Source organism: Heterodontus francisci, chromosome 41 (genome assembly GCF_036365525.1).
Source record: "Heterodontus francisci isolate sHetFra1 chromosome 41, sHetFra1.hap1, whole genome shotgun sequence".
Lineage (NCBI taxonomy): Eukaryota > Metazoa > Chordata > Chondrichthyes > Heterodontiformes > Heterodontidae > Heterodontus > Heterodontus francisci.
The window spans coordinates 38,714,545-38,738,461 of record NC_090411.1 but is presented as its reverse complement, the minus strand read 5'-3'; the positions used below and the strand labels follow the sequence as shown (position 1 = coordinate 38,738,461).

Below are 23,917 nucleotides of genomic sequence, written 5' to 3'. Positions count from 1 at the left end.
GCTGATGAAGGGTGAACATCTAAGGGAGTTTGAGAGTGCTTGACGGGGTAGTTCATGTACTGAGAGTCAAAGGGAGAGGCACCTGGAATACTGTGAACAGTTCTGGACACCACACCTTAGTTAGGATATATTGGCCTTGGAGCAGATATTGGCTTTGGAGGGAATGCAGTGTAGATTTACTAGAATGATACCTGGACTCCAAGGGTTAAGCAACAAGGAGAGATTAAACAAACTAAGGTTTTATTCCCTGGAATTTAGAAGGTTAAGGGGTGATTTGATCAAAGTTTTCAAGATATTAAGGGAAACAGATGGGGTAAATAGAAAGAAATTATTTCCATTGGTTGGGGTGTCTACAACTGGGGGCCTAGTCTAAAAATTAGGGCTAGACCTTTTAGGAGGAAGCACTTCTTTACGGGAAGGGTGGTAGAAGAACTCTCTTCCGCAAATAGCAATTGATGCTAGATCAAAGAACAAAGAACAGTACAGCACAGGAACAGGCCATTCGGCCCTCCAAGCCTGCGCCGATCTTGATGCCTGCCTAAACTAAAACCTTCTGCACTTCCGGGGACAGTATCCCTCTATTCCCATCTTATTCATGTATTTGTCAAAAATCCTCTTAAACGTCGCTATCGTACCTGCTTCCACCACCTCCCCCGGCAGCAGGTTCCAGGCACTCACCACCCTCTGTGTAAAGAACTTGCTTCACACATCCCCTCTAAACTTTGCCCCTCGCAGCTTAAACCTATGTCCCCTAGTAACTGACTCTTCCACCCTGGGAAAAAGCTTCTGACTATCCACTCTGTCCATGCCACTCATAACTTTGTAAACCTCTATCATGTCGCCCCTCCACCTCCGTCGTTCCGGTGGAAACAATCCGAGTTTATCCAACCTCTCCTCATAGCTAATGCCCTCCAGACCAGGCAACATCCTGGTAAACCTCTTCTGTACCCTCTCCAAAGTCTCCACGTCCTTCTGGTAGTGTGGGGACCAGAATTACTCGCAATATTCTAAGTGTGGCCTAACTAAGGTTCTGTACAGCTGCAGCATGACTTGCCTATTTTTATACTCTATGCCCCGACTGATGAAGGCAAGCATGCCGTATGCCTTCTTGACTACCTTATCCACCTGCGTTGCCACTTTCAGTGACCTGTGGACCTGTACGCCCAGATCTCTCTGCCTGTCAATACTCCTAAGGGTTCTGCCATTTACTGTATACTTCCCACCTGCATTAGACCTTCCAAAATGCATTACCTCACATTTGTCCAGATTAAACTCCATCTGCCATTTCTCCGCCCAAGTCTCCAACTGATCTATATCCTGCTGTATCCTCTGACAATCCTCATCATTGTCCGCAACTCCACCAACCTTTGTGTCATCCGCAAATTTACTAATCAGACCAGCTACATTTTCCTCCAAATCATTTATATATACTACAAAGAGCAAAGGTCCCAGCACTGATCCCTGCGGAACACCACTAGTCAATCATTAATTTTAAAACTGAGACTGATAGATTTTTGTTAGCCAAAATATTAGGGATTGTGGTCAAAGGCTGGTATATGAAGTTATGTCACAGATCACTGAATGGCAGAACAGGCTCAAGGGATTAAATGGCTTCCTCCTGTTCCTATGAGGCAAAGGCAATTGAGCAAAACCCATCATCATTTCAGTCCCACTTCCAATTTTATGCCCAAATCTTGACCACTCTACAAATATAGTGACATAAACTGTCAAATGAACTCGGCTGATGCATTCACACCAGAGAACATCCTCCTATATATCAAGAAGGTAGCTGCAACCAGAATTGAAAAGAAAGCTTCACTGAACACAACAGTGGGCATGCCCCAGAGAGTTCTTTTGAGATCAGTAAAAAGGTTCTCATGCAGCTTCTCTGTTATAATAACTTATTCGGAGACAAATAAATACAAATGATAATGATACAGCACAGAAGGAGACCATTCATACCCATGTTGTCTGTGCTGTCTCTTTGGTAAAGCTATCCAATTAATTCTAGTCCCCTGCTTTTGCCCCATTAGTCCTGAAAATGTTTCCCCTTCAAGTATTTATCCAATTCCCTGTTGAAAGTTATTACTGAATCAACTTTCACCACTTTCAAGTAGTGCATTCCAGATCAAAACAACTTGCTGAGTAAAAATTTCTCCTCATCTTCCCTCTGGTTCTTTTTCCAATCACTGTAATCTCCTTCCTCTGATTACTGACCTTTCTGCCACTGAAAACAATTTCTCTTTATTTACTCTATCAAAACCCTTGATGATTTTGAACACCTCTACTAAATCTTTCCAGTTTCTCTGGTATCTCCACAGTGGCGCAGTGGTTAGCACCGCAGCCTCACAGCTCCAGCGACCCGGGTTCAATTCTGGGCACTGCCTGTGTGGAGTTTGCAAGTTCTCCCTGTGTCTGCGTGGGTTTTCTCTGGGTGCTCTGGTTTCCTCCCACAAGCCAAAAGACTTGCAGGTTGGTAGGTAAATTGGCCATTATAAATTGCCACTAGTACAGGTAGGTGGTAGGGAAATATAGGGACAGGTGGGGATGTGGTAGGAATATGGGATTAGTGTAGGATTAGTATATATGGGTGGTTTATGGTCGGCACAGACTCGATGGGCCGAAGGGCCTGTTTCAGTGCTGTATCTCTAAACTAAAAACTAAACATAACTGAAGTCCTTCATCCCTGGTATAATTCCAGTAAATCTCCTCTGCCTCCTCTCTAAGGCTTGACATCCTCCCTAAAGTGTGGTGTCCAGAATTGGCCACAATAATCCAGCTGGGGCCTAACTGATCATTTATAAAGAAATGCATAACTTTCATGTTTTTGAACTCTATGGCTCTATCTATCTTGCCATTGCTCCCATGTGCTTTTTAATAGCCTTCCCAACTTGGCCTGCCACCTTTAAAAATTTGTGCACATACACCCCTAGGTCTCTGTTCCTGTACCCACTTTAAGTTTCTACCATTTAGTTTATATTACTCCTCCTCCTCATTCTATCAAAGTGTATCACGTCACACTTAGCTGCACTAAATTTCATATGTCATCCCTCCAGCCTGAATAACAACTGTTCACCACTGCTCTCTACTCTATGTCCTTTAGCCAATTTTGTATCCACACTGCCACCTCTCTTCAATCCCATGGGCTTCGATTTTGCTAACAAGTCTCTTCTGTGGTACTTTATCAATCATCTTTTGAAAGTTCATATACACATCAATCGCACGACTTCATCAACCCTTTATCACTTCTTTATCAATTTTGTTTAAGATTATTATATCTAAAAGTTAGGTTGATTGGCCTGTAATTTCCAGATTTATCCCTCACCCCTTTTTTGAATATGGATGTAACATTTGCAAACATCCAGTCCTCTGGTGCCTCTCCCATATCTAATGAGTATTGGAAGATTGTAGCCCAAGCCTCTGAATTTCCACCCTTATTTATCCTCAGTAACCTTAGATGCATCTCATCCAGACCAGGTGACTTTTCTATTTTGAGGACTGCCAACCTTTTAATTCTCTCCTCTTTATCAATTTTTATCCTGTCCAATATTTGTAACAAAACAGTCACTTTCATAACAGGCCATGGAGCCCATTGTGTTGACACCAGCTCTGCAATTCACTGAGTACCATTCCCCCGCCTTCTCCCCATAACCCTCTACATCCTTCCTTTTCAGGTAACTATTTAATCCCCTGTAAAATGCCTCGATTGAACCTGTGTCCACTGCACTGTCTGGCAGTGCATTCCAGATCCTAACCACCCGCTGCAGGAAAAAGGTTTTCCTCATGTCGGCATTGCTTCTTTTGCCAATTGCCTTAAATCTGTGCCCTCTCATTGTCAATCCTTTCACGAGTGGGAACAGTTTCTCTCTATCTACTCTGTCCAGACCCATTTTGATTTTGAATACCTCTACCAAATCACCTCTCAGCCTTCTCTTCTCCAAGGAAAACAGTCCCAACTTTTCCAATTTATCTTCATAAATGTGGTTCCTCATCCTTGGAACCATTCTTGTGAATCTTTTCTGCACTCTCTCCAATGCCTTCACATCTTTCTTTAAATTTGGTGCCCAGAACTGGACGCAATACTCTAGCTGAGGCCGAACTAGTGTCTTATACAAGTTCAACATAACTTCCTTGCTCTTGTATTCTATGCCCCTATTAATAAATATATACTTTATTGACTGCTCTCTTAACCCGTCCTGCCACCTTCAATGACTTATGCATATATAGAGTCATACAGCATAGAAACAGACCCTTCAGCCCACCGCGTCCATGCCGACCATAATGCCTATCTATACTAATCCCACCTGCCTGCATTAATTCCATATCCCTCTATGCCTTGCTCATTCAAGTACCTGTCCAGATGCCTCTTAAATGTCGCTACTGTTCCTGCCTCCACCACCTCCTCTGGCAGCTCATTCCAGATACCCACTATTCTTTGTGTGAAAAATTTACCCCTTTGATCCCCTTTAAACCTCCTCCCTCTCACCTTAAATCTATGCCCTCTAGTTTTAATCACCCCTACCATGGGAAACAGACTCTGGCTATCTACCCTATCTATGCCTCTCATACTTTTATATACCTCTATCATATCCCCTCTCAGCCTCCTTCTCTCCAGGGAAAACAGACCGAGCCTATCCAATCTCTCTTTATAACTCAAGCCCTCCAAACCAGGCAACATCCTTCTGAATCCTTTCTGCACCCTCTCTAGCTTAATCACATCTTTCCTGTAGTGCGGCGACCAGAACTGCACACAGTACTCCAAATGCGGCCTAACCAACGTTACGTACAACTGTAACATGACATCCCAACTCTTGTACTCAGTGCCTGGGCCGATGAAGGCAAGCATGCCATACCCCTTCTTCATCACCCTGTCTACCTGTGTTGCCACTTTCCGGGAACTATGTACTTGCACCCCAAGGTCTCTCTGCTCAACAACACTCCCCAAGGCCCTGCCATTCACTGTATATGTCCTGCCCTGGTTTAACTTCCCAAAATGCATCACTTCACACTTGTCTGCGTTAAATTCCATTTGCCACTTCCTTGCCCACTTTCCCAGTTTATCTATATCCTGTTGTAACCTTAGACAACCTTCTTCACTGTCCACTATACCACCAATTTGGTGTCATCTGCAAACTTACTAATCATGCCCCTTACATTCACATCCAAGTCATTAATATATATGACAAACAACAGAGGGCCCAGCACTGATCCCTGCGGCACACCACTGGTCACCAGCCTCCAATCTGAAAAACAGCCCTCCACTACCACCCTCTGCCTCTTATCACCAAGCCAATTTTGTATCCAATTTGCTAGCTCACCCTGGAACCCATGTGTTCGAACCTTCTGGACCAGCCTACCATGCAGGACCTTGTCAAAGGCCTTGCTAAAGTCCATGTAGACAACGTCCATCGCTCTGCCCTCGTCAATCCTCTTGATCATCTCCTCGAAAAACTCAATCAAATTCGCGAGACATGGTTTCCCACGCACAAAGCCATGCTGACTATCCCTAATCAGACCATGCCTTTCCAGATGCATATAAATCCTGTCTCTCAGAATCCCTTCCAATAACTTTCCCACCACTGATGTAAGGCTCACCGGCCTGTAGTTCCCTGGATTATCCCTGCTGCCCTTCTTAAATAAAGGCACAACATTAGCTATCCTCCAGTTTTCTGGTACCTCACCCGTGGCTAACGATGATACAAAAATCTCTGCCAGGGCCCCAACAATCTCCTCCCTTGCTTCCCATAGCATCCTAGGATACACCTGGTCAGGCTCTGGGGATTTATCCACCTTAATGCGCTTCAAAACCTCCAATACCTCCTCCTTTGTAATGTTGATATGCTCCAGGATATCTGTGTTCCCTCCCTTGAGCTCACTAGCTTCCATGACCTTCTTCACGGTAAATACAGACGAGAAATATTTATTTAAGACCACGCCCATTTCCCATGGCTCCACACATAGATTGCTACACTGATCCTTAAGGGGACCTACTCTCTCCCTAACTACCCTTTTACTCTTAATATACTTAAAGAATCTTTTCGGATCCTCCTTTATCTTCTCAGGGAAATCTCATGGCCCCTCTTTGCCCTCTTAATTTCTTTCTTAAGTGTACTCCTACATCCCCTATACTCCTCGAGGGACTCGCTCGATCCCAGCTGCCTATACCTGATATATGCCTCCTTCTTTGTCCTGACCAGACCCTCAATATCCCTCATCAACCAAGGTTCCCTAAACTTGCCAGCCTTGCCCTTCCATCTAACAGGAACATGCCGGCCCTGAACTCTTCCTATCTCACTTTTAAAAGCCTCCCACTTGCCAGACGTCCCTTTACCTGTAAACAGCCTCTCCCATTCAACTTTTGAGAGTTCCTGTCTGATGCCATCGAAATTAGCCTTCCCCCAATTTAGGACTTCAACCTGAGGACCAGTCCTATCCTTTTCCATAACTATCTTGAAGCTAACAGAGTTATGATCACTGGTCCCAAAGTGCTCCCCCACTGACACATCAACCGCCTGCCCAGCCTCATTTCCTAAGAGGAGGTAGAGTGTAGCCCCTTCTCTAGTAGGGCTATCCACATACTGCTTCAGAAAACTATCCTGGACACATTTAACAAATTCTTCCCCATCTGATCCCTTAGCACTAAGGCAGTCCCAGTCAATATTAGGGAAGTTAAAATCACCTACTATTACAACCCTATAATTCCTACACCTATCTGTGATTTCCCTACAGATACGCTCCTCCACTTCCTTCTGACTATTGGGGGGCCTATAGTATAATCCCATCAAAGTGATCACCCCTTTCTTATTTCTAAGTTCTACCCATATGGCCTCGCTGGACATTCCCCCCGGGATATCCTCTCTAAGTACTGCTGTGATGTCCTCCCTAATCAATAGTGCAATTCCCCCTCCTCTCTTACCTCCACCTCTGTCACGCCGGAAGGATCGGTACCCCGGAACATTGAGCTGCCAGTCCTGCCCATCCCTCAACCACGTTTCCGTAATAGCTATAATATCACAATCCCATGTACCGATCCATGTTCTGATCTTTTCTTTTGGGCCTCCTTATCTCGAGAGACAATGGATACGCGCCTGGAGGTGGTCAGTGGTTTGTGAAGCAGCGCCTGGAGTGGCTATAAAGGCCAATTCTGGAGTGACAGGCTCTTCCACAGGTGCTGCAGAGAAATTTGTTTGTTGGGGCTGTTGCACAGTTGGCTCTCCCCTTGCGCCTCTGTCTTTTTTCCTGCCAACTACTAAGTCTCTTCGACTTGCCACAATTTAGCCCTGTCTTTATGGCTGCCCGCCAGCTCTGGCGAATGGTGGCAACTGACTCCCACGACTTGTGATCAATGTCACACGATTTCATGTCGCGTTTGCAGACGTCTTTATAACGGAGACATGGACGGCCGGTGGGTCTGATACCAGTGGCGAGCTCGCTGTACAATGTGTCTTTGGGGATCCTGCCATCTTCCATGTGGCTCACATGGCCAAGCCATCTCAAGCGCCGCTGACTCAGTAGTGTGTATAAGCTGGGGGTGTTGGCCGCTTCAAGGACTTCTGTGTTGGAGATATAGTCCTGCCACCTGATGCCAAGTATTCTCCGAAGGCAGCGAAGATGGAATGAATTGAGACGTCGCTCTTGGCTGGCATACGTTGTCCAGGCCTCGCTGCCGTAGAGCAAGGTACTGAGGACACAGGCCTGATACACTCGGACTTTTGTGTTCCGTGTCAGTGCGCCATTTTCCCACACTCTCTTGGCCAGTCTGGACATAGCAGTGGAAGCCTTACCCATGCGCTTGTTGATTTCTGCATCTAGAGACAGGTTACTGGTGATAGTTGAGCCTAGGTAGGTGAACTCTTGAACCACTTCCAGAGCGTGGTCGCCAATATTGATGGATGGAGCATTTCTGACATCCTGCCCCATGATGTTCGTTTTCTTGAGGCTGATGGTTAGGCCAAATTCATTGCAGGCAGACGCAAACCTGTCGATGAGACTCTGCAGGCATTCTTCAGTGTGAGATGTTAAAGCAGCATCGTCAGCAAAGAGGAGTTCTCTGATGAGGACTTTCCGCCAATATTGATGGATGGAGCATTTCTGACATCCTGCCCCATGATGTTCGTTTTCTTGAGGCTGATGGTTAGGCCAAATTCATTGCAGGCAGACGCAAACCTGTCGATGAGACTCTGCAGGCATTCTTCAGTGTGAGATGTTAAAGCAGCATCGTCAGCAAAGAGGAGTTCTCTGATGAGGACTTTCCGTACTTTGTTCTGAGTTCATCTGCCTTACCTGTAAGGCTTCTTGCATTAAAGTAAATGCAGTTTAGCCTACCAGACCTTCCACGCTCCCTGTCCTGCCCCTGCCCGGCCTGCCTACTGGACTTGCTTGCTTTAACCTCTACATTTGCCTCAACTATCTCATCTGAGAGACTACTACTTTGGGTCCCACCCCCCTGCAAGACTAGTTTAAACCCTCCCAAGTAGTACTAGCAAACCTCCCTGCAAGGTTATTGGGCCCCCTCTCGTTTAGATGCAACCCGTCCTTCTTGTACAGGTCACCTCTGCACCAGAAGAGATCCCAATGATCCAAGTAGCTGAAGCCCTCCCGCCTACGCCAGCTCTTCAGCCACGCATTCATTTGCCTAATCCTCCTTTTCCTACCCTCACTAGCACATGGCACATGAAGTAATCCTGAGATTACAACCCTGGAGGTCCTGCTTTTTAACCTTCTGTCTAACTCCATATATCTTTGCAGGACCTCATCTCTCTTCCTGCCTATGTTGTTAGTACCAATATGGACCACGACCTCTGGCTGCTCACCCTCCCCTTTCAGAATGTCCTGCAGCCGCTCCGAGACATCCTTGACCCTAGCACCAGGGAGGCACCATTCCATCCTGGAGTCTCGTTTGTGGCCACAGAAACGCCCATCTGCACCCCTTACGATAGAATCCCCTATCACTATAGCTCTTCCAACCCTTTTCCTCTCCTGCTGTGCAGCAGAGCCCTCCGTGGTGCCATGAACTTGGCTGTTGCTGCTTTCCCGTGGGAGGTCATCCCCCCAAACAGTATCCAAAGCGGTATGTTTGAGAGGGGATGGCCACAGGGGACTCCTGCACTACCTGTCTGCGCCTACTACTCCGTCTGGTGGTCACCCATCCCTTTCTGCCTGTGCTGCCATTACCTGCGGTGTGACCACCTCACTAAACGTGCTATCCACGACGTCCTCAGCATCGCGGATGCTCCACAGTGAATCCACCCGCAGCTCTAGCTCCGTAATGCGGGTAGCCAGTAGCTGCAGCTGGATACACTTCCTGCACACATGGTCATCAGGGACACTGGAAGCGTCCCTGATTTCCCACACAGAACAGGAAGAGCATATCACGGGGCTGAGCTCTCCTGCCATGACTTACCCTTAGGTTAATTAGCTACTCCCTGAAATTAAAAATGCTAATTATACTCGGGGCCTTGTTCTACCCACTCCAATCAAAAGTCCTTAAACAAAACACTTTAGTAGTACTCACCTATCACGAGATTTTTTTTCCAACAAAAAAAAACAACTTTCCCTTTTTTTTAAGGTATTCTGACAGCTGCAACTCACCAACCAATCACCTTGCAGCTGTCCTCTGACATCACTGTTTTCCTTTTTAAAGAAGCACTTTTTAAACACCGCTGGTCTTACTTAGTCTCCTTCTTTCCCGTTGCCACTGCACTTTTTAAACACCGCTGTTCTCACTCAGTCTCCTTCTTTCTCGCTGTCGCTGCTCTTTTTAAACACCGCTGGTCTCACTCAGTCTCCTTCTTTCTCGCTGTCGCTGCTCTTTTTAAACACCGCTGTTCTCACTCAGTCTCCTTCTTTCTCGCTGTCGCTGCTCTTTTTAAACACCGCTGGTCTCACTCAGACTCCTTCTTTCCTGCTGCCACTGCACTATTTTTTAAACACGCTGGTCTCACTCAGTCTCCTTCTTTCTCGCTGCCGCTGCTTTTTTTAAACACTGCTGGTCTCACTCAGTCTCCTTCTTTCCCGCTGTTGCTGCTCTTTTTAAGCACTGCTGGTCTCACTCAGTCTCCTTCTTTCCTGCTGTCGCTGCACTTTTAAACACTGCTGGTCTCACTCAGTCTCCCATTTACACCCAGGTCCCTCTGTTCTTGCACCCTCTTTAGAGTTATACCCTTTATTTTATATTGTCTCTCCATGTTCTTCCTACCAAAATGAATCACCACATTTCTCCACGTTGATCTTCATCTACCACTTGTCAGCCCATGACCAAAAATAAGCATTTTAATCAATGTCCACCAACTGTGAGCAACCTAATTTTAAATAACTAAAAATCACAAAACAAGATAGAGAACCATTTACTAGTTACACTGGTGTACTCTAGTTAGTTTCACAGTAAATTAAAAAAATTAAAAATTTATGAAATATGCCTTGCACCTAAAAAAAAGCTGCTTAGTTTTAAGAGCCTCCTCAAAGGCCCTTAAACAGGCGACACTGGCAGAAACTCACCAGGGTATTTAGCAACATGGCCAGTTTTGCGGGCAAGGCCAGCTTTTAGCGCCATGTTTTTTTTTAAACAAATGCAAAAGATCATGGAAACTCTATTTGTGCAGGACATAATTTGCCCTTGAAATTCTGTGATCTCTTGGGCTGGTTTGGTTGATATTGATGGAAAAACCAGGACAAAGGAATGAAAACCTCTGCCCAATTAAAATTAAATAAACACAAATGTTAAAAACACATAATAAACACATTAATTGAACTCATATCAGGGACTTCTGAAAACCAAAATTTTCTTCCTCAAACTTGTGCAACAAAGTGACATCTGATTGGTTCTAGTTCCACTATCCAACCAATCTAACAATGGGCTCCAGTTGGCTATTGATCTGATTGGTTGATAGAGACAACCTTCAATCCCACGGATTAAAATGTCTCAACTGAAGAGCCAACGTTTGGCTGGGATCAGCAGCCCAGTGCCTGTATCCAAGGACCAGGAGCCAGTATCTGGTGGGAGGAAGCCAGAAGCTGGCAGGGTTTTCCAGGAAATATCCTGGAATAAGATAAGATTCAACCTGGGATTATTTACAACCAGAAGTCAAATCCTGAGATTGTACCTAAAGATCAGGCCTTGGTAACTGGTTGCAATTTCCAGTAGCTCCAATTCTAGTTTTGGGACATTTCTTTATGCAGTCAATGTAGGTGTTGTCTTGCAGTTCAGAGGTACCATCTGTGAGTGATGGCATCTGTTATTATGGATACTGACCACATCCAGTACAGCTGCTGGTCTGCAAGTTGTTGCTGTGAGTGAGGGGCAGACATTTCCCGGGAAAGGCTCCCCAATGTTTGTGCATTTTTAATTCTATGAATACTTACAGCAGAAATTTCTGTTACATCATGGGTGAAGTCACTGGGAAAGGCTTTGGCAAGGGCCAAGAGTCTGGCATGGGTGTAGTACTGAAATAGAGAAAGATGACATACACGATTTAATTAACAATGCAACCTGTATGGTGAGACAGGGAGACAGGCTTTAGTATAATGGCCAATAGTGCCAAATTATGTCACCAGACATTGCTAGATTTCCCCCCCAGATACACCCCTTTAATGCAGACAAGACCAGCTGGTCTATCAAGTCTGTCCAACTGGGGAATGGTGTAACTTATGCACACTATCAACCCATCCACCAGCCACATAATCTCCTATCAGAGGCAAAAAAAGAACAAAACCATAGAATAATTTAGGAAAAAATCTGGCAAATTTCTCTCCAATCCCCAGAGGCAATCAAACAAAATCCAAAAGACCAAAGCTTGTAAATGCAGTAAACAGTGAGGAGAATAGTAACAAACTTCAGGAGGACAGGCAGACAGGAAAAACGGGCAGACACATGGCAGATTAAATTTAATGCAGAGAAGTGTAAAACAATACATAGTGGAAGGAAAAATTAGGAGAAACAATATGAACTAAATGGTACATTTTAAGTTGGGTGCAGGAACAGAGAGACCTGAAGGTGTAGGTACACAAATCTTTGAAGGTGGCAGGACAAGTTGAGAAGGCCGTTAAAAAAGCATACGGGATCCTTGGTTTTATAAATAGGAGCAAGGAGTCCAAAATCATGAAAGTAATGCTAAACCTTTACAAAACACTGGTTAGGCCTATGATGGAGTATTGTGTCTAATTCTAGGCACCACACTTTCGGAAGAGGGTGCAGAGGAGATTTATGAGGAATGGTTGCAGAACGAGGAACTTCAGTTTTGTGGAAAGATTAGAGAAACTGGGATTGTTCTTCTTACACCAGAAAAGGTCAAGGAAAAATTTAATAGAGATATTTACAATTATGAAGGGTATTCTTCTTTCTTCTTTGGCCTCCTTGTCTCGAGAGACAATGGGTAAGCGCCTGGAGGTGGTCAGTGGTTTGTGAAGCAGCGCCTGGAGTGGCTATAAAGGCCAATTCTGGAGTGACAGACTCTTCCACAGGTGCTGCAGAAAAATTTGTTTGTCGGGGCTGTTGCACAGTTGGCTCTCTCCTTGCGCCTCTGTCTTTTTTCCTGCCAACTGCTAAGTCTCTTCGACTCGCCACACTTTAGCCCCACCTTTATGGCTGCCCGCCAGCTCTGGCGAACGCTGGCAACTGACTCCCACGACTTGTGATCAATGTCACAGGATTTCATGTCGCGTTTGCAGATGTCTTTAAAGCGGAGACATGGACGGCCGGTGGGTCTGATACCAGTGGCGAGCTCGCTGTACAATGTGTCCTTAGGGATCCTGCCATCTTCCATGCGGCTCACATGGCCAAGCCATCTCAAGCGCCGCTGACTCAGTAGTGTGTATAAGCTGCGGATGTTGGCCGCCTCGAGGACTTCTGTGTTGGAGATACGGTCCTGCCACCTGATGCCAAGTATTCTCCGGAGGCAGCGAAGATGGAATGAATTGAGACGTCGCTCAAGGGTATTGATAGAATAAATAAGGATAAACTGTTTCCACTAGCCAGAGGACACAGATTTATGGTAAATAGCAAAAGACCCAGAGGGGAGATGAGGAAATCTTTTATGCAGAGAGTTATTATGATCTCGAATTATGCTGCCTGAAAGGGCGGTGAAGCAGATTCAATAACTACTGTCAAAGGGGAATTGGATAAATACTTTAAGTGGAAAAATTTGCAGAGTGATGGGGAATGAGCCAGGCACTGGGATGAACTAAGTAGCTCGATCAATGAATCAGCACAGACACGACAGGCTGAGTAGTATCTTTCTGTTTGGTATGATTCAAGGATTATTTGACCAGGGTGACTGGAAGGCATGTCTTCCAATACCCAGTGACATCAAGCATATTCAGGAACTCATCCACCTGTCTTTTGTACATTTACTGGGGAACGACACTCAGTGCATGAGCCAGAAACTAGTTTCATAGGTCTTGACCTTCTCTTAAGCAAAGACTCTCCTGACATCTAACTGAGTTCTGTGCTCATGTGGCCGTAAAATAGAGAGGGAAGGTGCGGGGACCGACATTTTACCAGTGGCAGGGAGAGTGGAGAATGGCTGTACTACCCAGAGGCCACTTGAGCCACTTAAATGGCCAATTAAGGGCTTCTTCCCACCGCCACTGGCATTTTACCGTAGCAGCCTCGGTAAAGGGGACCCTCCTATTCGGGCACTCTATGGTCCAAGGAGGGGGTCCCCGGCAGCAAAGGTCACCCCTGTGGAAAACCCTCCATCTGCCCTCACCAACAAACCCCATCCCCCCCCCGATTGGGTCCTGCCTGACTGGCCCCGGTGCCCTAGACCCCACTTACCTGAATGAGAGAGAATGACTGTTACCATGGCGTCCTCTCTTCCAGGTGCAGCCCCAGCGGCAGCCATTACTCCGGGTAATGCTGTTGAACTGCCAGTCCTCTGATTAGCCAGCAGACTTTGGGGTCCGCCCGTCCTTTTCTTTTTATTCATTCCTGGGATGTGGGCGACGCTGGCCAGGCCAGCATTTATTGCCCATCCCTAATTGCCCTGGAGAAGGTGGTGGTGAGCTGCCTTCTTCAACCACTGCAGTTCATGTGGGCTTTGTACACCAACAGTGCTGTTAGGAAGGGAGTTCCAGGATTTTGACCCAGTGACAATGAAGGAACAGCAATATAGTTCCAAGTCAGAATGGTGTGTGACTTGGGGGAACTTGCAGGTGGTGGTGTTCCCATGCATTTGCTGCCCTTGTCCTTCTAGGTGGTAGAGGTTACGGGTTTGGAAGATGCTGTCTAAGGAGCATTGGTGCGTTGCTGCAGTGTATCGTGTAGATGGTACACACTGCTGACACTGTGCGTCGGTGGTGGAAGGAGTGAATGTTTGTGGTTTGGGTGCCAATCAAGCGGGTTGCTTTGTCCTGGGTGGTGTTGAGTGTTGTTGGAACTGCACCCATCCAGGCAAGTGGAGAGTATTCCATCACACTCCTGACTTGTGCCTTGTAGATGGTGGACGGGCTTTGGGGAGTCAGGAGGTGAGTTACTAGCTGCAGGATTCCTACCCTCTGACCTGATCCTGTAGCCACGGTATTTATATGGCTACTTCAGTTCAGTTTCTGGTCAATGGTAGCCCCCAGGATGTTGATAGTGGGGGATTCAGCAATCGTAATGCCATTGAATGTCAAGGGGAGATGGTTAGATTCTCTCTTGTTGGATATGGTCATTGCCTGGCACTTGTGTGGTGTGAATGTTACTTGCCACTTACTAGCCCAAGCCTGAATATTGTCCAGGACTTGCTGCATTTCTACATGGACTGCTTCAGTATCTGAGGAGTCGCAAATGGTGCAGAACATTGTGCAATCATCAGCGAACATCCCCACTTCTGACTTTATGATTGAAGGAAGGTCATTGATGAAGCAGCTGAAGATGGTTGAGCCTAGGACACTACCCTGAGGAACTCCTGCAGTGATGTCCTGGAGCTCAGATGATTGACCTCCAACAACCACAACCATCTTCCTTTGCGTTAGGTATGACTCCAGCCAGCGGTGTATTTTCCCCCTGATTCCCATTGACTCCAGTTTTGCTAGGGCTCCTTGATGCCATACTCGGTCAAATGCTGCCTTGATGTCAAGGGCAGTTACTCTCACCTCACCTCTTGAGTTCAGCTCTTTTGTCCATGTTTGAACCAAGGCTGTAATGAGGTCAGGAGCTGAGTGGCCCTGGCGGAACCCAAACTGAGCATCACTGAGCAGGTTATTGCTAAGCAAGTGCCGCTTGATAGCACTGTTGAGGACACCTTCCATCACTTTACTGATTGAGGGTGGTGGTAATTGGCTGGGTTGGACGTCCTGCTTTTTGTGTACAGGACATACCTGGGCAATTTTCCACATTGCCGGGTAGATGCCAGTGTTGTAGCTGTACTGGAACAGCTTGGCTAGGGGTGCGGCAAGTTCTGGAGCACAGGTCTTCAGTACTATTGCCGGAATATTGTCAGGGCCCATAGCCTTTACAGTATTCAGTGCCTTCAGTCGTTTCTTGATAACATGCGGAGTGAATCGAATTGGCTGAAGTCTGGCATCTGTAATGCTGGGGACTTCAGGAGGAGGCAGAGATAGATCATCAACTCAGCACTTCTCGCTTAAAGGGACATAAGCCCCGATGGCATCAGACATGTCCAAGCCATTGCTGAAGGCTTTCAATTACTCACTCGATAGATGCGTTTGATCCTCCATGCAGTGGGCCACTGTATCCCACAAACGGCCAAGGTTGGGGTGCCCCTAACTTTTAGGCCCATCGTCAGGACTATGCTGCACTGACAAACTTTCAATCTATACTCAATATCCTGGTGTCCCCTAACCTACCAAACTCAATTAACCAGTCCACATTGTTCAAACATAATCCTTGCAGTATTTTAATCTCCTGGAAATCGATTCTTTTCTAGAGTAAAAGGGTCCTGCTCACTAAGCTTATTGTGGTACCTAAGCATCGTTAAACGAGGCTTTGATCCAGTGGCCCTCCTCAGAAACTTTTATATCCCCACCATGGAAGGTGATAAACTGCTCAAAATGAGGCCTCCTTGCACGACAATATAGTATTTTTTCTTTTGTATTTAATCATCCAAGAGAGACAGAGAAAAGAGAGACTAACTTGCATTTACAGCCTGCCTTTCATGACTTAGGACATCCTAAAGTAAATCAAATAGTCTTAATCACAGGAAACATGAAGATCAAGGTCCCACAAACAGCAATGAAACAAATCAGCAGATTGTTTGTTTTAGTGGTTATGTTCAAGGGATAAAAATAGCTCCTTTTGTTTTCGTGGCTCAGCATCAAATTTTATTTGATAACCTTGGGAGGTTTTACGATGTGAAAGGAAAGGTGATGGTGCTGTTGTCAAAATTGGCCAGGACACCAGGAGAATCCTAAAGGCTAAAAGAGTTTTTAGAAATTGCATGGTTCTGCGATGATGCAGCTCTCAGTGGGCTTCAGCTCCACAGGCGCCTGAAAGGTGACATGTATTTGACAAGGTGTCACAAAAAAAGTTACCAACTCAGCAGGATTAGTGGACAGATCTAGGATTCTTCTTTGGATCGCGCAGTAGCTTCTATTACTCCTCAGAGGACAGGTGGGGCTTTGCTTTAACATCGCATCTGAAAGACAGTCCCTCCAACAGTACAGCACTGCCTCGATACTGCCCGCTCCAACTGTGCAGCACTGCCTCGATACTGCCCCCTCCAACAGTACAGCACTGTCTCGATACTGCCCGCTCCAACAGTGCAGCACTGCCTCGATACTGCCCGCTCCAACAGTGCAGCACTGCCTCGATACTGCCCCCTCCAACAGTACAGCATTGCCTCGATATTGCCCCCTCCAACAGTACAGCACTGCCTCGAAACTGCCCCCTCCAACAGTACAGCACTGCCTCGATACTGCCCCCTCCAACAGTACAGCACTGCCTCGATACTGCCCCCTCCAACAGTACAGCACTGCCTCGATACTGCCCCCTCCAAAATTGCAGCACTGCCTCGATACTGCCCGCTCCAACAGTGCAGCACTGCCTCGATACTGCCCCCTCCAACAGTACAGCACTGCCTCGATACTGCCCCCTCCAACAGTACAGCACTGCCTCGATACTGCCCCCTCCAACAGTACAGCACTGCCTCGTTACTGCCCCCTCTGACAGTACAGCACTGCCTCGATATTGCCCCCTCTGACAGTACAGCACTGCCTCGATACTGCCCTCTCCGACAGTACAGCACTGCCTCGATATTGCCCCCTCTGACAGTACAGCACTGCCTCGTTAATGCCCCTCTCTGACAGTACAGCACTGCCTCGATATTGCCCCCTCTGACAGTACAGCACTGCCTCGATACTGCCCCCTCTCTGACAGTACAGAACTGCCTCGATATTGCCCCCTCCAACAGTACAGCACTGCCCTGATACTGCCCCCTCCAACAGTACAGCACTGCCTCGATACTGCCCCCTCCAACAGTACAGCACTGCCTCGATACTGCCCCCTCCAACAGTACAGCACTGCCTCGATAGTGCCCCCTCCAACAGTACATCACTGCCTCGATACTGCCCCCTCCTACAGCACTGCCTCGATACTGCCCCCTCCAACAGTACAGCACTGCCTCGATACTGCCCCCTCCGACAGTACAGCACTGCCTCGATACTGCCCCCTCTGACAGTACAGCACTGCCTCGATACTGCCCTCTCCGACAGTACAGCACTGCCTCGATACTGCCCCCTCCGACAGTACAGCACTGCCTCGATACTGCCCCCTCTGACAGTACAGCACTGCCTCGATACTGCCCTCTCCGACAGTGCAGCACTGCCTCGATACTGCCCCCTCCGACAGTACAGCACTGCCTCGATACTGCCCCCTCTGACAGTACAGCACTGCCTCGATATTGCCCCCTCTGACAGTACAGCACTGCCTAGATATTGCCCCCCTCCGACAGTACAGCACTGCCTCGATAGTGCCCCCTCCAACAGTACAGCACTGCCTCGATACTGCCCTCTCCGACAGTACAGCACTGCCTCGATACTGCCCTCTCTGACAGTACAGCACTGCCTCGATATTGCCCCCTCTGACAGTACAGCACTGCCTCGATATTGTCCCCCTCCGACAGTACAGCACTGCCTCGATAGTGCCCCCTCCAACAGTACAGCACTGCCTCGATATTGCCCCCTCCAACAGTACAGCACTGCCTCGATAGTGCCCCCTCCAACAGTACAGCACTGCCTCGATAGTGCCCCCTCCAACAGTACAGCACTGCTTCGATAGTGCCCCCTCTGACAGTACAGCACTGCCTCGATATTGCCCCCCTCCGACAGTACAGCACTGCCTCGATATTGCCCCCTCCGACAGTACAGCACTGCCTCGATACTGCCCCCTCCGACAGTACAACACTGCCTCGATATTGCCCCCCCAACAGTACAGCACTGCCTCGATAGTGCCCCCTCCAACAGTACAGCACTGCCTCGATATTGCCCCCTCCGACTTTACAGCATTGCCTCGATACTGCCCCCTCCGACAGTACAGCACTGCCTCGTTACTGCCCCCTCTGACAGTACAGCACTGCCTCGATATTGCCCCCTCCGACAGTACAGCACTGCCTCGTTACTGCCCCCTCTGACAGTACAGCACCGCCTCGATATTGCCCCCTCCGACAGTACAGCACTGCCTCGATACTGCCCCCTCCGACAGTACAGCACTGCCTCGATACTGCCCCCTCCGACAGTACAGCACTGCCTCGATATTGCCCCCTCCAACAGTACAGCACTGCCTCGATACTGCCCCCTCCGACAGTACAGCACTGCCTCGATACTGCCCCCTCCGACAGTACAGCACTGCCTCGATATTGCCCCCTCCGACAGTACAGCACTGCCTCGATATTGCCCCCCTCCAACAGTACAGCACTGCCTCGATAGTGCCCCCTCCGACAGTACAGCACTGCCTCGATACTGCCCCCTCCGACAGTACAGCACTGCCTCGATACTGCCCCCTCCGACAGTACAGCACTGCCTCGTTACTGCCCCCTCTGACAGTACAGCACTGCCTCGATATTGCCCCCTCCGACAGTACAGCACTGCCTCGATACTGCCCCCTCCGACAGTACAGCACTGCCTCGATACTGCCCCCTCCGACAGTACAGCACTGCCTCGATATTGCCCCCTCCGACAGTACAGCACTGCCTCGATATTGCCCCCTCCGACAGTACAGCACTGCCTCGATACTGCCCCCTCCGACAGTACAGCACTGCCTCGATATTGCCCCCCTCCAACAGTACAGCACTGCCTCGATAGTGCCCCCTCCGACAGTACAGCACTGCCTCGATACTGCCCCCTCCGACAGTACAGCACTGCCTCAATATTGCCCCCTCCGACAGTACAGCACTGCCTCGATATTGCCCCCTCCAACAGTACAGCACTGCCTCGATATTGCCCCCTCCAACAGTACAGCACTGCCTCGATACTGCCCCCTCCAACAGTACAGCACTGCCTCGATATTGCCCCCTGCAACAGTACAGCACTGCCTCGATACTGCCCCCTCCGACAGTACAGCACTGCCTCGATACTGCCCTCTTTGACAGTTCAGCACTGCCTCGATATTGCCCCCTCCGACAGTACAGCACTGCCTCGTTACTGCCCCCTCTGACAGTACAGCACTGCCTCGATATTGCCCCCTCCGACAGTACAGCACTGCCTCGTTACTGCCCCCTCTGACAGTACAGCACTGCCTCGATATTGCCCCCTCCGACAGTACAGCACTGCCTCGATACTGCCCCCTCCGACAGTACAGCACTGCCTCGATACTGCCCCCTCCGACAGTACAGCACTGCCTCGATATTGCCCCCTCTGACAGTACAGCACTGCCTCGATACTGCCCCCTCCGACAGTACAGCACTGCCTCGATATTGCCCCCTCCGACAGTACAGCACTGCCTCGATACTGCCCCCTCCGACAGTACAGCACTGCCTCGATATTGCCCCCCTCCAACAGTACAGCACTGCCTCGATAGTGCCCCCTCCGACAGTACAGCACTGCCTCGATACTGCCCCCTCCGACAGTACAGCACTGCCTCGATACTGCCCCCTCCGACAGTACAGCACTGCCTCGATACTGCCCCCTCCGACAGTACAGCACTGCCTCGATACTGCCCCCTCCGACAGTACAGCACTGCCTCGATACTGCCCCCTCCGACAGTACAGCACTGCCTCGATACTGCCCCCTCCGACAGTACAGCACTGCCTCGATATTGCCCCCTCCGACAGTACAGCACTGCCTCGATACTGCCCCCTCCAACAGTACAGCACTGCCTCGATATTGCCCCCTGCAACAGTTCAGCACTGCCTCGATACTGCCCCCCTCCAACAGTACAGCACTGCCTCGATAGTGCCCCCTCCGACAGTACAGCACTGCCTCGATACTGCCCCCTCCGACAGTACAGCACTGCCTCGATACTGCCCTCTTTGACAGTTCAGCACTGCCTCGATATTGCCCCCTCCGACAGTACAGCACTGCCTCGATAGTGCCCTCTTTGACAGTTCAGCACTGCCTCGATATTGCCCCCTCCGACACTACAGCACTGCCTCGATATTGCCCCCTCCGACAGTACAGCACTGCCTCGATATTGCCCCCTCCGACAGTACAGCACTGCCTCGATATTGCCCCCTCCGACAGTGCAGCACTGCCTCGATATTGCCCCCTCCGACAGTACAGCACTCGATACTGCCCTCTCCGACAGTACAGCACTGCCTCGATACTGCCCCATCTGACAGTACAGCACTGCCTCGATACTGCCCTCTCCGACAGTGCAGCACTGCCTCGATACTGCCCCCTCTGACAGTACAGCACTGCCTCGATATTGCCCCATCTGACAGTGCAGCACAGCCTCGATATTGCCCCCTCCAACAGTGCAGCACTGCCTCGATACTGCCCCCTCCAACAGTACAGCATTGCCTCGATAGTGCCCCCTCCAACAGTACAGCACTGCCTCGATACTGCCCCCTCCAACAGTACAGCATTGCCTCGATACTGCCCTCTCTGACAGTACAGCACTGCCTCAGTGTCTGCTTGGATTATATGCTTAATTCTGTGGGACTAAGTGCTGCTACTGAGCCATCGCTGGCACCAACACCTCCCATCACATCTTTTGGTTTGAAAACAGCCTTGTGGCATGTTTTATAGTTATTCAGAGATACGTGCACTGAAATACCACTCTCCTTCTACACTCAAAAACCTGGTGCACACAACCCTACAGAAAGTGGACTGGATTTTACCAAGACCATGACGTCGTGCTCTGTGGCATGGAACGGGGAGGGCGGGGGGGGGGGGGTGGCGCTGGTGGTGGGGGGGCGCGCGGACGGGCATGACCTCAATTTCCATGTTTAAAATCAATAAAATGAATTCATTTAAATATACTTACCGGCAATGTTCCAAGCACATTGCGATCTTCAGCACACCGGCTGGTACTCCTGTTCCTTCAAATTCTCATCTGGGGAAATCAGGCATGACACTGGTGGTGGTGGGACAGAGAGTTCAGGTTTTCAGTGTGGGCAGGGGGGAAACGGGGTGAAATAAGCATTATCAGTGTCGGGGATGGTGGGAAAGGGTGAACTTTCAACTCTGTACAGTCTGGTAGGGAAAGTATAGAAGTCTGAATGTGCACCTCAAGTGCTGTAATCTGCAGGGCTACGGACCAAATGCTGGAAGGTGGTATTAAACTGGGCGGAACGTTTTTCAGTCAGCACAGACATGATGGGCCAAGTGGCCTCTTTCTGTGCCTTAAACTTCCTTTGATTCTATGATAAGGTCAGAATTCAAAGGTAAGTGTTTCGGGCAGGAAGAGCAAATACCTAATGTAATTTTTATTGGAGGGGTTGGAAAGGGGAGTTACAATTTTATTTTGTATTTTTTGAGGGGTTCACTTTAAAAATTAAAATTTTCCAGCAGTTCCGGCTGCACTTTAAAAATGGCGCCAACACCTGCACACAGGTAATTGACACCATTGCCGGTGACGGACAGCCCACGCCCTCCACGTGATTGGGGGGGCCACCCCAGCTATTTAAATGATCCTCCGTCCGGGAGATCGCGGCAGCTCTTGCAGGCCACCAATTTTTTTGAGCTCGCTGGCGAGAGCCAGTATCTCTGTCCCCAACTACATTCATAACATTACATATTCAGTTACATCTTCCAAGTAGGGGCCGATTCCGCCATTGAATCTAGACCTGCATGTAATCTATTTTTGTCATCGAGGATCCTAACACCCACATGAATCAGTCAGTCAATCTTTTATCTAACAAAGTTCTCCCAAAACTATCAGCAGATCCAAATACAGAAGGTGAAGAGCAATGAACCTAACACTGATTGTTATGGGAACCCTGTAGTGACTGGTCTCAATGCAACCACATTAATAAAAACCTTCTGCTAATGGGAATACAACAAATTCCTTATCCAACCGAAGATCTTCCCACTACTCCCATAGGATTAAGTACCCGACTGTGTGACACCTTGTCAAATACATCGGGTGCCTGTGGAACTGAAGCCCAGTGAGAACCTGCACCATTAGGGAACAGGGATATTTACTAAAATCTCTATAATTGGCATGGTTCCCTTCCAAATATGTGCTTACCCGGCCAAGGTAACGCCAGTCCAGCAAATCAGAGAGTCGTTCAGTGCGATTTCTCTGAATTATCCGTTGCCGTCGCGATTGTTGAGAGAAGCTGTAGAGGAACGAGGTTAACTGATTGCAGCATTCATCCAGGCTCTTAAAGCGACGATCTAGAATATAGATCCCTGTCAGAAAAGTGTCAGTATTTTTAGATTCATATTCTTCCCTCAGACAGGTGAGATCACGTTGAGGGTGCTTCCTGGTATCAGGTGAACATAAGAGCATAAGAAATAGGAGCAGAAGTAGACCATTCGGCCCCTCAAGCCTGCTCCGCCATTCAATATGATCATGGCTGATCTTCTGCCTCAACTCCACTTTCCCTCCCACTCCCCATATCCCTTGATTCCCTGAGGGACCAAAAATCTGCCTATCTCAGCCTTAAATACACTCTGGGTAGAAATTCCAAAGACTCATAACTCTCAGTGAAGAAATTTCTCCTCACCTCAGTCCTAAATGATCAACCCCTTATCCTGAGAATGTGCCCCTGTGTTCTAGATTCCCCAGCCAGAGGAAACAGCCTCTCAGTGTCCACCCTGTTAAGCCCCTTCAGAATCTTGTCTGTTTCAATGAGATCACCTCTCATTCTTCTGAACTCCAGAGAATATAGGCCCAATTTACTCAGCCTCTCATCAAAGAACAACCCTCTCATCCCAGGGACCAAACTATTGAACCTTCACTGTACTGCCTCCAAGTATATCCTGCCTTAAGTATGGAGACGAAAAGTACACACAGTATTCCAGGTGTGGTCTCACCAAAGCCCTGTACAATTGTAGCAAAACTTGATTATTCTTGTACTTCAATCCCCTTGCAATAAAGCCCACCATGCCATTTGCCTTCCCAATTGCTTGCTGTACCTGCATGCTAACTTCCTGTGTTACTTGTATGAGTACATTCAATTCTCTCTGAACATCAGCATTTAGAAGCTTCACGCCTTTTAAAAATATTCTGCTTTTCTGTTCTTACTACCAAAGTGAATAACCTCACGCATCTGCACGTTATACTCCATCTGCCATCTTGTTGCCCATTCGCTTAGCTTGTCTATATCTGTTTGTGTCCTCACGGCTTGCATTCCTACCTAGCTTTGTGAAGGAATGTGGCCATAATGAGGGGTTATAAAGTTAAAAGAGTTATTTTCCTATGAAAGAGGGATGTAAAAATTTTAAAAGGGTTCACCTCCCTAAAAGGTTAAAAAAGTTCATCTCATAATATTAAGTGAACAAGTCTCTGAGTGAAAACATTTGCCTCATCTTGGAACCATAAAAGCTTCTTCTGATAAGAGGGATTCGCTCCTAAAGTCACAAACCTTACCCC

General features: G+C 48.2%; 1 protein-coding gene across 1 annotated transcript in view; it reads right to left on the bottom strand.

Annotated features, from left to right (window-relative positions):
- The window catches only part of LOC137353596 (glycogen [starch] synthase, muscle-like), a 373,978-nt gene that overhangs the window by 11,592 nt on the left and 338,469 nt on the right, over positions 1-23,917 (bottom strand). The window contains exons 21-23 of the mRNA XM_068019956.1: positions 22,568-22,731; positions 11,380-11,442; positions 92-115 (exon numbers count right to left, since the gene is read on the bottom strand). Of these exons, the coding sequence (XP_067876057.1) occupies positions 92-115; positions 11,380-11,442; positions 22,568-22,731 (251 nt within the window). The remainder of the gene's footprint in view (positions 1-91; positions 116-11,379; positions 11,443-22,567; positions 22,732-23,917) is intronic.